The 15,932-nt window shown below is 43.8% G+C and overlaps 1 protein-coding gene across 2 annotated transcripts in view; it reads right to left on the bottom strand.

The window, feature by feature from the left end:
• Positions 1-15,932, bottom strand: part of lats2 (large tumor suppressor kinase 2) — a 53,275-nt gene that overhangs the window by 14,920 nt on the left and 22,423 nt on the right. For both annotated transcript variants that reach the window (XM_033022741.1, XM_033022742.1), the window contains exon 4: positions 1,904-2,036. In XM_033022741.1, coding sequence (XP_032878632.1) covers positions 1,904-2,036 — 133 coding nt within the window. The remainder of the gene's footprint in view (positions 1-1,903; positions 2,037-15,932) is intronic.

Below are 15,932 nucleotides of genomic sequence, written 5' to 3' on the forward strand. Positions count from 1 at the left end.
CCCCCAACACGCGTTTGCGGGAAGGAGGGCAGGGCGGCATGCGGCGTCACACACACTAACCACCCCCACACACATGCTAACTACCCCTCCTTGATATTAAATTAATAGTATTAAGAGATGGGGGGGGGATGGGGTAGAGAGTGAGGGCAGAGAGAGAATGGGCAGAGAGAGAATGGGGAGAGACAGAGAGAGGGGCAGAGACAGAAGGGCCAGAGGGAGAGGGGGGTGGAGGGGAGGAGGAGGAGAGGGAGGGTGGGGAAAGAGAGAGATGGGAGGAGAGAGGGGAGGAGGGAGAGGGGGGCTGAGAGGTAGGGGAGGGGTGGAGGGGAGAAGGGGGTTTAGGGGAGAGAGAGGGGGGGAGAGAGAGGGGGGGTAGAAGGGGGGGTTCCCGAACGCTTCAGACCCTGAGTACGAGCAGAGGGGGGACCAGCCGATCGTGGCTTCCACCAGCGTGACTGAGCCGGGCCGGGGGGGGGGGGGGGGGGGTGGAGGAGAGCCGGGCTGCCAAATGAAGAGAGAGAGAGAAGCTGCTTCTGACTATGGAAGCCCACAGCTGGAATAAGCTTGCAGGGCTTCACGAGCTGCGCCAACAGAGATGAAAAGTTTAAGCTATAGTTTAAGCGTGATCCTATAGTGGAGAGGAGTAGATTCAGCGCGTGAGGAGTCGCTGCCCCGAGATCTGTAGAACAAAGAAGCTATAGCGGAACGGAGCTGTAGAATGTTTGTTCTGCAGAACTTTCTACGCATTTTAATCCACAGCTGCGGGGGGGCGGGGCCTGGAGGCAGGTGGGCCTAGATTGGTGGGCATGTGGGCATAGTGACGTCAGCAGCTGGTGAGCGGCGTTTATATTTTTTATATTGAGTTTTGTGATCAATTTTATTAAAAATCTGGGGAAATAAATGACCCAGGAGTGGATTTTTGAACTCTATGATATGGATGTGTATTGAAATACAACAATCTGCAGGAAACAGAAAATGTGGGATTTTGACTGGGTAGCTCGGTTCCAAGCACATGGATACAAGAAGCAAAATAGCCTTCTAAATGATAAACCCTCAGTAATTTTATGGGAAATGTCAAATTGCAGATGGTTTTGTTGGGAGATTTGATTGAAGTATATAAAATGATGAGAGACATAGATGGGGTAGACAGTCATAATCTATTTGCCAGTATGGAAATAACAATCATAGAGAACGGAATTCTGAGGCGAGAGGGCAAAGGAGATGTGCGGGGTACGTTCCCCTTCCCCCTCCCTCCCTCCACCCCCCCCCCCCCACAGAGGATTGTGGCTGGGTGGGTTCCTGGTTGGTGAAGGCAGATATGAATGTGGTATTTAGGAGACTCTTCGATATGCACATGAAATTGCAGGGAAAGGAGGGATATGGATTATGTGCAGTCAGATAAGAGTTAGTCTTGATATCATGTTCAGTAGACATTGTGGGCCAAAGGGCCGATTCCTGTGCTGTACTGTGCTATGGTCTACATGTGCTATGTTCACTCCATTGCTGGAGCAACACAGGGCATTAGGAGCATTCCTCGCCAAATCCGCCAATCACATCTATGCCAGCTCCTTGAAATTAATATTTCTGGTAGAAAATACAAAACGTGGTGAAAATTAGCAAATAGAGAGGTTAATCAGAAGTTCCTGATCCAATCTACTCCAAAACTGTGTGGGAAGGAACTGCAGATGCTGGTTTATACTGAAGATAGACACAAAATGCTGGAGTAACTCAGTTGGTCAGGCAGCATCTCTGGAGAAAAAGGATAGGTGACGTTTTGGGTCGGAATCCTTCTTTAGACAAATAAATAATTTAACCTAATCTAACCAAAACTCGTCTGTGAAAAAATGAACATGAGTTTGAGTTGATCGTTAAACTTTTTGGTTTGAATTGGCGCTGCATTTACCTGGTGAAGTTTGCTTAATAACTCGTACAATCTGTTCAGTCCGAGGGTCCAGATAACCCATCTTGCTTATGTAGTCCAGAGCTGCTTCGATGCTTCTGCTACCAGTCTGCTTGAGAGCTCGGATCGCCATCTCCTAAAAATAAAATCCATTTAAAATGTATAAGTAAGGTAGAAATTTTAAGAATAAAGTGACATGCAGTAGTTGTGTAGACCAGGGTGTAAGTGGTTGGGCACATAACACTTGCAGCGGAAATCTTTTTGTCTGTGGTTTGGTAAACCTTCCTGCCAGAGAACCATTGTGCACCTTTATTTAATGTGAAAAATTGGGCTATTTGTGACCCATATCTAAGGAAGAATGTGCTGGTCCCTGGAGAAGCTCCAGAGGTGGTTTAGAAGAATGATCCCAGGAATGAGTGGGTTAACATATGACGGGCGTTTGATGGCACCGAGTCTGTACTCGCAGGAGTTTAGGAGAATGTGGGGACCTCATTGAAATGTACCGAATAGTGAAAGGCTTGGATAGAGGGGATGTGGAGAGGATGTTTTCACTAGTTGGAGAGTCTAGGACTAGAGGTCATAGCCTCAGATTTAAAGGACAATCTTTTAGAAAGGAGATGAGCATTTCTTTGGTCAGATGGGTGGTGAATCTGAGGAATTCTTCGCCACAGAAGGCTGTGGAGGCCAAATCAATGGATATTTTAAGGCAAAGATAGAAAGAATCTTGATTAGTGTGTCAGGGGTTATGGGGAGAAGGCAGGAGAATGAGGTTAGGATAGAGAGATAGATCAGCCGTGATTGAATAGCGGAGTAGACTTGATGGGCTGAATGGCCTAATTCTGCTCCTATTACTTATGGCCTTAAGACCTTTGCAGTAAGTGTTATGCTCACAATGTTAGGCTTAATGTTAGCACATGTCAAGCGATACGGTGAAAATTTTTGTTTTGTAATGATATCCAAATAGATCAGATATACCATACATAAGACAGGTCAATCAAATCAAACTCAAGTACGATAGATAGAGCAAAGGGAAAGATACAGAGCACAGAATATTTTTCTCAGTATTGTAGCACACCAGCTCCATAGACAAAGTCCATGTTATTCTAAAGCGAAGCAACTCCCGTAGAAATATATTACAAGGTGTTAACACCAGAAGAGAAGGGAAACTATTATATGCTTTTTAAGGAAAATGCATCTTACACACCTGTTAAGAATTATTCTCAAAACCACACATTAATCGCATTTTTATGGTTCAGCTGCATATAATAAAAATAATATTTGATGCCAAAGCCTGCCTTGCGTGGATGATTTAATTCCCCCCCTCCAATTTTCCTCATCATTTGTCAATACTTGGGCAGCACGGTGGCACAGCAGTAAAGTTGCTGCCTTACAGCACCAGGCACCTGGGATCAATCTTGACGACAGGTGCTGTCTGTACAGAGTTTCTATGTTCTCTCCTTGGCCACATGGGCTTTCTCCAGTGCTCCAGTTTCCTCCCACACTCTAGAGCCTTGGAGGTTTGTAGGTTCATTGGCATCAGTAAAGATTGTAAATTGTCCCTAGTGCGTAAGATAGTGTTAGTGTACAGGGTAATCGCTGTTCGGCATGGACTCGGTGGGATGAAGGTCCACGCTGTATCTCTAAAACAAAAAACTAAAACTACGTATCAATAAGTCAGAGCACAGGAGGTGGCACTTCAGCCTATTGTGCTCACAAATGAGTAGCTCTTTAAATGCTGCCAATGCATTTATAGTTCCATATTGCTCACATTTATTTTGAATGATTAGATGTCAGCGTTATAAACCAAAGTGATTCTATAGACACAGAAAATCCAATGCATTCTCTGTGTGCTCCCAACTCGGTGGCTTCAGTAAAAATTGTAAATTGTCCCTAGCATGTAGGATAGCATTAGTGTATGGGGTGATCGTTGGTCAGTGTGGACTCGGTGGGCCAAAGGGCTAGCTTCCGCACTATAACTCTTGTTGACCACCAGCTTTCTCATGCCAGACTGAGAGCTACAATAATAAGCTACACCAGGCAAAGTAACTGATCAAAGCGGAAACACAAGGAACTGTGTATTCTGGTTCCACTCTCTTCCCTGTGCCCCATCTGGAATATGGCCTACTAATAGCCCCCTCCATTCCTCCCCCTACTAATAGCCCCCTCCATTCCTCCACCATCTCTTCCCTGAGCCCCACCTGGATTTGCACCCGTCTCCTCCCTTCCTCCTGTCCTTAACTAACTATATTCCTTCCTCTGACTTCACCCCCTTCCATCGTTAACTCACACTTTTTGAATCTTCATCTCTGGCCTTTGTCCGACAATCTAACTATCAAAAATCTCCCTCCCCTGCATTCACCAATCACTTGTCAGGTTTTTTTCCTGCGCTTACCACTCTTCCAACTTTCCCTCACCCTCAATCACAGTCATTCTGAAGGAAGGGTCCCAACCCAAAATGTCACCTATCCATATTCCCTAGAGATGCTGCCTGACCCGCTGAGTTCCTCCAGCCTTTTTTGACTTTTTTTTAAACCTCTACAGGGGCGGCACAGTGGCACAGCGGTAAGAGTTGCTGCCTCACAGTACCAGAGACCAAGATTCGATCCTGACCAAGGGTGCTGTCTGTACGGAGTTTGTACGTTCTCCATGTGACTATGTGGGGTTTTTTCTAGGTACTCCAGTTTCCTCCCACACGCCAAAGCCATACAGGTTTGTAGGTTGGAGAAACTCAGTGGGTGAGGCACCCGCTTAGTTTCTCCAGCATTTTTGCCTACCTTTGATTTTCCAGCATTTGCAGTTCCTTCTTAAACAGGTTTGTAGGTTAATTGGCTTAGGTAAAATTATATATTATCGCTAGTGTGTGGGATAGTGCCAGTGTACAGGGTGATCGCTGGTTGACACAGACTCAGTGGGTTGAAAGGCGTGATTCCACGGTGTATCTCTAATGTGTATGCCTCAGGCAACCAGGAAATCCTAGAATAGTTGTAAAGAAGTTTCCAAAAAAAAAGTTTATTAGCATTCAGCTCTTTTATAAAAGGTGGGTTAGAGGCCCGAGTAATCTTCTGGGAAGCATGGAGCTCTTTCTCAAAACGATACTACACCTCTCTCCCAACAAACCTCCCACGGGAGTGGAGTTAGACTTCAGAGATAATAGGAATCCATTCAAACCATGGTGACTACACTAAACCTTAGCAGTCAAGATGAAGTATGCAAATAACTCTTGCATGCATTTAAATACCAAACTCCAAGCAATTATTAATTTATTTGCTAAACATACAAGAGGAAGTGCCTTGTATTTAACTCAGTGGGTCAAGCAGCATCTTTAGAGAAAATGAATAGGTGACGTTTTGGGTCAAGACTCTTCTTCAGACCCCGAAAAGTCACCTATTCCTTTATTTCTAAATGCTGCTTGACTCGCAGCCTTACTCCAGCAGTTTGTGTCTATTTTTGGTGTAAATCAACAATCTGCAGTTACTTCCTACACATGCCTTGTATTTAATATCAACAAAACAAAGTTGCTCCACAAACCTGCTCCTACCCTACACTTGCCCGTTCTGCCAACACAGGTTAACAGCAAGATCCTGGTAAAACCTGGATCATCTGATTGTTTTCTGAGAAGTGGCTCCCAAACTAAGACAGTTGATGATGGAATTACCATTGCCAGGCAGATAGATTAAACGATTCAAGAATGTGCTCAAAGCATCCTTGAAAAAGCACAATTTCTCCACCAATTCCAAGGAACCAGCAGCCTGTGACCACTCTAAGTGGAGAAGGTCCATTCAGAATGGTAGGAAGAATTTAAACTCCATCAAATACACAAAATCCCTGCAGAAACAATGGAAGGAATGTACCATCTTGAAAAAAATGCTTTCTGTACTTGCCAGATAAATATTATGGACCTGATATTCAAGTAACATCAATACCTGCATGGATTTGAAAGTATGCAGTTTGAAAATGTGATATGATATGAATAATCTTATTTGGATGTGGATAAATGTAAGGTTATCCACTTTAGTAGCAAAAACAGGAAGGCAGATTATTACCTAAATGGTGTCAAGTTGGGAAAAGAGGAAGTACAACGGGATCTGGGGGGTCCTTGTTCATCAGTCAATTAAAGTAAGCATGCAGGTACAGCAGGCAGTGAAGAAAGTAAATGGCATATTGGTCTTCATAACAAGAGGAGTTGAGTATAGGAGCAAAGAGGTACTTCTGCAGTTGAATGGGGCCCTAGTGAGACCACACCTGGAGTATTGTGTGCAGTTTTGGTTCCCTAATTTGAGGAAGGACATTGCTTCTATTGATGGAGTGCGGCGTAGGTTTACAAGATTAATTCCCGAGATGGCGAGACTGTCATATGCTGAAAGAAAGGAGCGGCTGGGCTTGTATACTCAGGAGTTTAGAAGGATGAGAGGGCATCTTATTGAAACATATAAGATTATTAAGGGTTTGGACACGTTAGAGGCAGGATATGTGTTCCCGATGTTGGGGGGAGTCCAGAACCAGGGGCCACAGTTTAAGAATAAGGGGTAAGCCCGTTTAAGAATAAGGGGTAAGACGAGGAAACACTTTTTCGCACAGAGAGTTGTGAGTCTGTGGAATTCCCTGCCTCAGAGGGCGATGGAGGCCGGTTCTCTGGATACTTTCAAGAGAGAGCTAGATAGGGCTCTTAAAGATAGCGGAGTCAGGGGATATGGGGCGAAGGCAGGAACGGGGTACTGATTGGGGATGATCAGCCATGATCACATTGAATGGCGGTGCTAGCTCGAAAGGCCGAATGGCCTACTCCTGCACCTATTGTCTATTATTTCATGGGAGACTCTCCGTCACCAATGTGGTTAGTTCTAAAACTGCTTTCCTTTCATAGTAAACTTTTCATCTTCTTGTGGCAATGTAACTGTTCTCATTTGGAACCAACAAAGTTATTTTTCTGTTTCAAACAGTGAATGTTCTTATTTTTCTGTTTTTCTCCAGATGTTTAATTTAGATGTTTTTGTTAAACCTCTCCCAAATTTCATGTTATAGGAGAAGAACTACTACATTCGACCCATCAAATCTTCTCCACCATTCAATCATGGCTAATCTATCTTTACCTCTCAAACCCATTGCCATGCCTTCGCCCCATAACCCTTGACAGCCTTACTAATCAAATTACAATTGTTAGTCATGTGTAATGCAGTTTAGAAATTTACCACTTCCAAAAAAAGGTACAAAAGGGATCACCAATAGTCAGACATTTTTACTTGTCAACTATATTGGGAGAGGAGTGATGAGATTTCAGACCCCTCCTTACAGACAGCAGGGTTTACTTGCAAAGATCACAATGCTGGGGTCACAGTCAATTGAAACAAAATGTGGGAAGTTCTGTAAATTCTTTTTAATTTACTTTTGTGAATACTGTGCTTATTTTGTAATCATGGTGGTCCTGGAAAAAGATAAGCACCTATGGTACCAGTGTAAACAAAAATGTTGGAGAAGCTCAGCGGGTGAGGCAGCATCTATGGAGAGAAGGAATAGGTGACGTTTCGAGACCCTTCTTCAGACTCAGGTGACGTTTCGGGATGAGATGGTACCAGTGTAATATCTTTAATTTCTAATATTGTGTTATTAATTTATTGTTTTTTTGTTTATTACATGTTAGCTATGAGTATTGTGTTTACATGCATGTTTTGCTGTTGGAAGTAAGAATTTCATTCTTCCGTTGTCGGTACACAGTGACTTCACTGACAAGAAACAAAATGCTAATTTAATGAATAACTTTTCGCTATTCTTAAACTAAACAAATTAATTTGTGGTAAGAATTTTAATCCCCATAAAAAATAAACTTTCCAGAATTGATCTCAGATTAATGTTTACCAATGCATCAGAGATCTGGGCAAGTGTATGACCGTAGACTTTAGAGATACAGTGTGCAAACAGATCCTTCGGCCCAACAAGTCCACACCGACCAGCAATCTCCCCGTACACTTGAACCATCCTAAACACTAGGGACAATTTACAATATTACTGAAGCCAATTAAACTTGCACATCTTTGGATTGTGGGAGGAAACTGGACCACACGGAGAAAACCAACGCGGTCACAGGGAGAACGTACAAACTCTGTATAGACACCACCTGTAGTCAGGATCGTACCAGGGTGTCTGGCTGTAAGTCAACAGCTCTACCGCTGAACCACTGTGCCGTTCCTAACCCTTTCACCATTTAATTTTCCACAACCTCTTTAAATTACAGGCACTACGTTAGTTGTTGAAAAATACCTTCAAGATTTCTCAAATTCCCAAACAGATCATAGAAGTTAATTCTGGAGCAGGATTTTCAATAATTTACATCATTCGAGCCAGTGGGATTAAAATTAGTCTGGTACTATTCAGGGCTAAATGCCAAACTTTAGTAAAATATTACTGCATAGAACATACATGAAGTTTGCCCACTACTTTTCTGAAAATGATCTAAATCATTTCAGATAAGAATTTCAATCATCGGGGGAAAAAAATGTTGGTAACAATTTTAATTGGGTGTTTACCTAAACATGATGGAGAATTATCTAATCCTCTCACCACTTAATTCCCACAATTTATGGTTTCAAACTAGTAAAAATGTAAGTGTAGCTGTAGGTTTAAAACTTTTCCTGAAGTTTATTAAGCATAGAACAAAATAAAAACAGGACATGCTACAACTCCACGATACATTTTTAAAACACTATAAGTAACCATTACTGTTTTATCAGAGCTACAGAGCACATCTTCCTTAAAAGGTGTGCAAGATTAACAAGATGGTGATATATCTTATCTTAGTATTTCCTTTGCTGCTGAGGTATTTGTTGGTGGCTGTTAATGTAACACAGTGACTAGTGGGGTGCCACAAGGCTCAATGCTGGGACCCCAGCTATTTACAATATATATTAATGATTTGGACGAGGGAATTGAATGCAACATCTCCAAGTTTGCGGATGATATGAAGCTGGGGGGCAGTGTTAGCTGTGAGGAGGATGCTAGGAGGCTGCAAGGTGACTTGGATAGGCTGGATGAGTGGACAAATGCATGGCAGATGCAGTATAATGTGGATAAATGTGAGGTTATCCACTTTGGTGGCAAAAACAGGAAAGTAGACTATTATCTGAATGGTGGCCGATTAGGAAAAGGGGAGATGCAATGAGACCTGGGTGTCATGGTACACCAGTCATTGAAAGTATGCATGCAGGTGCAGCAGGCAGTGAAGAAAGCGAATGGTATGTTAGCATTCTTAGCAAAAGGATTTGAGTATAGGAGCAGGGAGGTTCTACTGCAGTTGTACAGGGTCTTGGTGAGACCACACCTGGAGTATTGCTTACAGTTTTGGTCTCCTAATCTGAGGAAGGACATTCTTGCCATAGAGGGAGTGCATAGAAGGTTCACCAGACTGATTCCTGGGATGTCAGGACTTTCATATGAAGAAAGACTGGATAGACTCGGCTTGTACTCGCTAGAATTTAGAAGATGGAGGGGGGATCTTATAGAAACTTACAAAATTCTTAAGGGGTTGGACAGGCTAGATGCAGGAAGATTGTTCCCGATGTTGGGGAAGTCCAGAACAAGGGGTCACAGTTTAAGGATAAAGGGGAAATCTTTTAGGACTGAGATGAGAAAAAACATTTTTTACACAGGGAGTGGTGAATCTGTGGAATTCTCTGCCACAGAATGTAGTTGAGGCCAGTTCATTGGCTATATTTAAGAGGGGGTTAGATGTGGCCCTTGTGGCTAAATGTATCAGGGGGTATGGAGAGAAGGCAGGTACAGGATACTGAGTTGGATGATCAGCCATGTTTCATTATGTTCTGTCTCTATCTGGACTATACATAATGGACGATTAAAGCAGTCTTGCTTACTTGAACTTTATTGTCTTTGTGCAGTCACCATCCGAACTGGGCCGCGCCCCGGTGTCACCTCTAAACCAGTCCCCCGTACAACAGTACTTAAATAAACAATCCTATTGTTACATCTTTCTTTTTCTTTTTTCAAGTTAGTCTCTTTCCCTTAGGTATTATGTACAACACTTGTACCATATGCTCTGCTCATTTACAACAGATCTAACAACATAAGTAATAATAAATCAACAGTTCAAAACATCCGTTTCCAACAAGTGCATAAACAACACATTTTCATGTCTTTTTTTTTTCATAGTCCATACTCTAATCACTGAGTATAGTCTCGAAGGGCCGAATGGCCTACTCCTGCACCTATTTTCTATGTTTCTATGTAATGTAGATGATACTTTTTTCATTCCGAGACACACCATGCCCACTCCCCAACAGTATTCCCTCTCCTTGAAGGAATATAATCACCGTGGTCTCTTCCCCCCCCCCCCTCACTTCAAATGCCATCAGAATCCATCAATTCTGAAATAGATAAAATAATCTCAGATAGGGCAGCATGATGGCACAGCAGTAGAGTTGCTGTCTAACAGCACCAGAGATCCGGGTTCAATCCTGACTACAGGTGCTGTCTGTACTAAGTTTGTATGTTCTCCACGTGGGTTTTTTTCTGGAAGCTCCGGTTTCCTCCTACACTCCAGAAACAAAAAGGTTTGTAAGTTTATTGGCTTCGGTAAAAATTGTAAATTGTCCCTAGTGTGTAGGATAGTGCTCGTGCTGGTGTACAGGGATCGTTGGTTGGCCTGGACTCGGTGGGCTGAAGAGCCTATTTTCACTCTGTATCTCTAAAAATCTAAATAACAATTTCATTCACCAGAACAAAACTTCCTGGTATCAATCTTGATTTGGGTGTTTATGAAACAATATAAAAATTATTAGGTGAGTGGACGCTAATTTTCCAAAACTATTTCTGCTGTGATTAATGGATCAGCACATTGATACAATCATAAAGTACGTCCATCAACGCCTCTACTTCCTTAGAAGATTTGGTATGTCAATGAATTCTCTCTTGAACCTCGACAGGTGTGCAGCAGAGAGCATATTGACTGGTTGCATCGGGGCCTGGTTCGGCAACTCGAACACCCAGGAACAAAGAGGATTACAAATAATGATGAACACTGTCCGGTCCATCACAGGCTCCAACCTCCCCACCATTGAAGGGATCTATAGGAGTCGCTGCTTCAAAAAGGCAGCCAGCATCATCAAGGACCCACACCACCCTGGCCATACTCTCCTGCCATCGGGAAGAAGATATAGGAGCCTGAAAACTGCAATGTCAAGATCCAAGAGCAGCTTCCTCCCTACAACCATCAGGCTATTAAACATTGTAACCTACAAATAAGCTCCAAACTACATAGACTTCGGGGCATTGTTTTTGTCTTTGCACTATTATTGTGTGTCACACGGGAGGCCTGTTCCCCCCAATGCAACCCATTCCCCAACGCAATATTCCAGCACTCACCTGTTCCCCCAAAGCGGGGGGGGGTGGGGGAGGCGGGGAGGGTGGAGAAAGTGGGGGGGAAACGGGGGTGGGGGAAGCGGGGATGTGGGGCTCGCACGCTGCTCACCCCGCACCTTCAGCTTTCGGCCTCACGCAGCAGATCCCGGTCCACTCCGGCTTCACTCAGAGGCTTCCAGTTTAACTCAGCAGCTAGTCGTGCTGGTTGCCGCAGAAGCAGCCTGCAGGCTGCTCACTATCCGCAGGCTGCACATTCTCCGCGAGCTGCTCAACACACTCTTCAGCTTTTTATTCTCCTTGCCACGTTATTGACAGCGGGTACCGGAAGGGGCTGTTTTTAGGATTTTTAAACCTTCATAACGTTTGTACTATTTCACCGATCGGAACAAAACTTATTTGACTTGCAGCAGAGGAGAATGGCGAGTAAGGTGGCGAAAAATCGTAGCGCTATAGGGGATCGTTTTTGCGCAAATTTAAAAACAACGCAGACTGGAAGTGGTCAAGATGAGAGTTTTAGTAATAGTATAGATAGAGATATATATATATTTTTTTAAACTTTGTTGTTTATATAGTGTTTACAGAGTACAGGGTACTATGTTTACATATCTGTTTTGCTGTTGCAAGAAAAAATGTAATTGATCCGTTTTGGGACATATGACAACACATTCTTCACTTTTTGTAGATTCAAACGATCGATACTATAACATTTCTCCATAGACTTTAGGTTAACTCATCTATGGTTAAAATAGAGTGCATATTATGAATCTTATCTATTTATGTTGATAAACTATTCACAAAATATTAGCGTCATAGAGCCATACACCACAGAAACCGGTCCTTTGGCCCAACTTGCCTATGCTAACCAAGATCATCTATGCTAGTCCCACCTGCCCGCATTTGGCTCATATGCCTCAAACCTTTCCTATCCATGTGTCTGTCCAAATGTCTTTTAAAGTGTTGTCAATTTAATTTTCTGGTTTAACTTATTTGCATAGGCCAGCCTCCACCCACGTGGCAATTCTGCCAAATGGCAGGGGTCCTAAATTAAGGAAATTGAATTAAATTACCATATTTCCCGGCAATAAAGACGCTATTTTTTACCCTAAAATAAGGCCCAAAAATTTACCTGGGTCTTGGAGGCAGAAGGTTAGATTGTTGGCAAAGAAAGACAGACTTGGGCCAAATTGCTTTTATAATATGGGGGGAGGGGGACACGGGACGGGATGGGACGGGACACAATGAGGCCTAACACAGGATGGCAACCTATGACCCGGAACCGGCCCGTAGCCCAAACTCATCTGGCCCGAATTGGTTTTCGCGACCTAGGAACTGCAGCCAGTCCTGGGGCACGCAGGCGACCTGGGCACAACAGCCAGACTTGGGGCAAGGGAACCGCCCTGGGAAATGCAGCCATTTGTGGGAACGCAGCCGACCTGGGTGTCACAGCCAGACCTGGGGCAAGCGAGCCGACCTGGGACTGGCTGGGGGGGTGGATTGTCAGTACAGTTGGGAGGGGGGGGGGGGGGGTGGAGGGAAGTTATTTTCACAGCGTGTGGGGAGTCTGGCTCAAGTCAGCACGGCCTGGGCTGCACAAAGTAGTAAACTTGCAGGGAGGGCAGGAGCGTTGAGAAGGGGGGGGGGTCGGGGATCATGCCAGCAACTCATTCACTCACTCAGTAGCTCGGGTGGCTGCGAGTGGCTGCCGGGACCGGACAGCGGAACCAGCCACCACCTTGGCGCCTCCTGCTGGCCTGCCCGCCAGCCAGCCATGGTGTCCTTCGGCACAGGCGCAACCGGTGGAGGTGTGGTTGGCGGGTAGCTACTTGGCGGAAGGCTAGCTGGTCCGTCCCAGGCTCTCTCTCTCCCCCGTTATGTGATCTCCCTGAGCCAGGAAGTCCCCGTCCCTCAGACCTGAACCGCACAGCGCATTGTGGGACACGCGAAGATGGAGGCTCCCTGGCCCAGATTGCCTCCTTGGAGTTTCACAAGATGTTCCTTTCTACTGACTAAACCAAACCCTTGATCTTGTCCCGCCAGCCTTTTTTTCAAAATTTAGCAACTCAAAATGGGGGGGGGAGGCCTTCATTGCCGGGAAATACGGTAAGTCTGCTGCTACAGAACTGAATGAACGGCTAACAATAGACAAACTTCTGAACATTGTGCATATTTTTAAAGAACATCACTGCTGCTTTTACATTGTCCTCCACCAAAATTCACAGTAGGTTGTTACAAATATATTTCTGCAAAAAATAAAATTTTCGCAATCTTTCCAAAAATAAATACATTCAGTCAAGAACGATGCATTGAATAAAATAGAACTGCAAAGATCATTTTTACAGCCATCTGCAAACCAGCTTGTGGCTGTAGTTCAGACTCTGCACAAACAGTTAAGCAGGCAGTCCAGTCTTTGAATAAACCTGCATCATCTGAAAGGCAAGAACAGCCACACATAGGACAAGTTGTCCTGGGGTCAGCTCTCGAGGCATTTGGAAAGCATTTAGGAGAACTATTCTCATAATTTGCACATGGTTAACCAACGTGACATTTTCCAGAGCCAACCATTTCAGCGTCGAGCAGCTGCAAGTCTTGTGGGCTTCTCCACCTCCCATCCAAGGAATAAAATACTCAAGCCTCCTGACTAAAAACATTCCATTAGCTGATAGTTTAACAGCAAAAACCTTCTCTGCTTTCAGAACAATTATTGTGAGCACAGTGCGTAAAAACGGAGACAAACATCATAAAAACACATCAGTCTGAAGAAGGGTCTTGACCTGAAACGTCACCTATTCCTTTTCTCCAGAGATTCTGCCTGACCCGAGTAACCTGAGTTACTCCAGCATTTTGTGTCTATCATATAACACGCTGCAGACTCAAGAGAGATGCTGGAATCTTGAGCAAAACACACACTGCTGGAGGTACACAGTGGGTTATCAGTGGATCGACCACAAAAAAAGTCCACTAGAGGAATGGGAACCATTTATAGATATAGTATGGAAACAGGCTTTTTGACCCAATGAATGGACACTGACCAACAAAAACTTGTTCACAAAGTGATGGAGAAACTCAGCGGGTCAGGCTGCACGTGTGGAGAACATGGATAGCTGACGTTTCGGGTCAAGAACCTTCTTGGAATGGATTCTGCTTCAGAACCTCCTGTCAAACACCACTCCCGCATGGTCAAAATCAGTCTGAAGAAAGGTCCTGACCCAAAACATCATCTATCCATGTTCTCCAGGGATGCTCCCTGACCTGCTGAATTACTCCAGCACGTCTTTTATTGTGCAGGCCATTGTTTCTCCAATCACCTGTTTTCATTAGTTCTATGTTACCTCATTTTCCTCTCCACTCCCTACACACTAGGGGCAATTTACAGAGTCTAATTAAACTACAAACCTGCACGCCTTTGGAATGTGTGAAAAAACCCGAAGTACCTGGAGGAAACCCATGGAGAACGTGTAAAATCCACACGCGCTCAGTACCTGATGTCAGGATCAAACCCGTGTTTCTAGTGCTGTGAGGCACTTGCTCTACCACTGCGCCACCAAACTTAATGACCTGGTGCTGCCTGTGCCACCGTCACAGAAATTTCTGGGAACAGTCCCACCTTAGCCAACCCAGTGTGGTTAGACTTGATCATTAGGCAATATTAATGATTGCTTGAAGACATATGGAACTGCAGATGCTGGAGTCTTGAGCAATACACAAAGTGCTGTAGGAACTCAGTGCATCAGGCAGCATCTGTGAAGGGAATGGGCAGGCAACATTTTGGATCGGGACCCTTCCTCTTACTCTCCTGACCTGAAACATCGCTTGTCCAGTCTCCCTACAGATGCTGCCTGACCTGCTGAGTTCCTCCGTTACTTTGTGTATTAATGAATGCATCATGATCAATTTTTGCCCATTTCATCAAGAGCAAATTCAGAGCTCAGACAAATGGATGTACATTTTGAAATTATATGAATTATATATCAATTATATTATTATACCTATAATTTATATAATATAAATTATATATATTGAGTTATAATGTCTGCTGACTGGGTAGCACGCAACAAAATGCTTTTCACTGTACCTCGATGCACGCGACAACAAACCAAAATAAAACTAAATAAAACTGGGGAAAAAAATTAAATTAAATCAATTCCACTTTCCTCTCCTTACTTCTGGTCTAACTATCCTTTGTCATCCTACAGCAAGCCCAAGGTACTTATATTTTGAAAATGCAGTAACATGCCACTTGCAGAGTATATATTCACTACATTAAAACTTAATGTCTTTCATATTCAAGAGTTGACTTAGAACAGGCTTTTCACGAGTTGACAACATAATGCACATACATGAAATGTCACAATGTAATTTTTAATCTAGCTAATGAAATATTGAATTGTGGCAAGGGAACTTCAGAAAACGGGGAAACCATGCTTTACTTGAACTTTTACAAGCACTATCCAGGCACACATCAGAAAGAAAGAGTTATAAGGACTTATGGCTGCCTCACAGGACCCAAAAATTCCCGCTGTCATGCTTACATTTCTAGCTCTGGAATTATTTACACTCCCTGGTTCTGCAATAGCTGTGTAAATTCCAGAAGTATTACAGTTATGTAGAACACAGATACATGTTGCCAGTCAGGATTAGTTTGACAACCTCAGATACAAAAACATAC

This window comes from Amblyraja radiata, chromosome 6 (assembly GCF_010909765.2).
Source record: "Amblyraja radiata isolate CabotCenter1 chromosome 6, sAmbRad1.1.pri, whole genome shotgun sequence".
NCBI lineage: Eukaryota > Metazoa > Chordata > Chondrichthyes > Rajiformes > Rajidae > Amblyraja > Amblyraja radiata.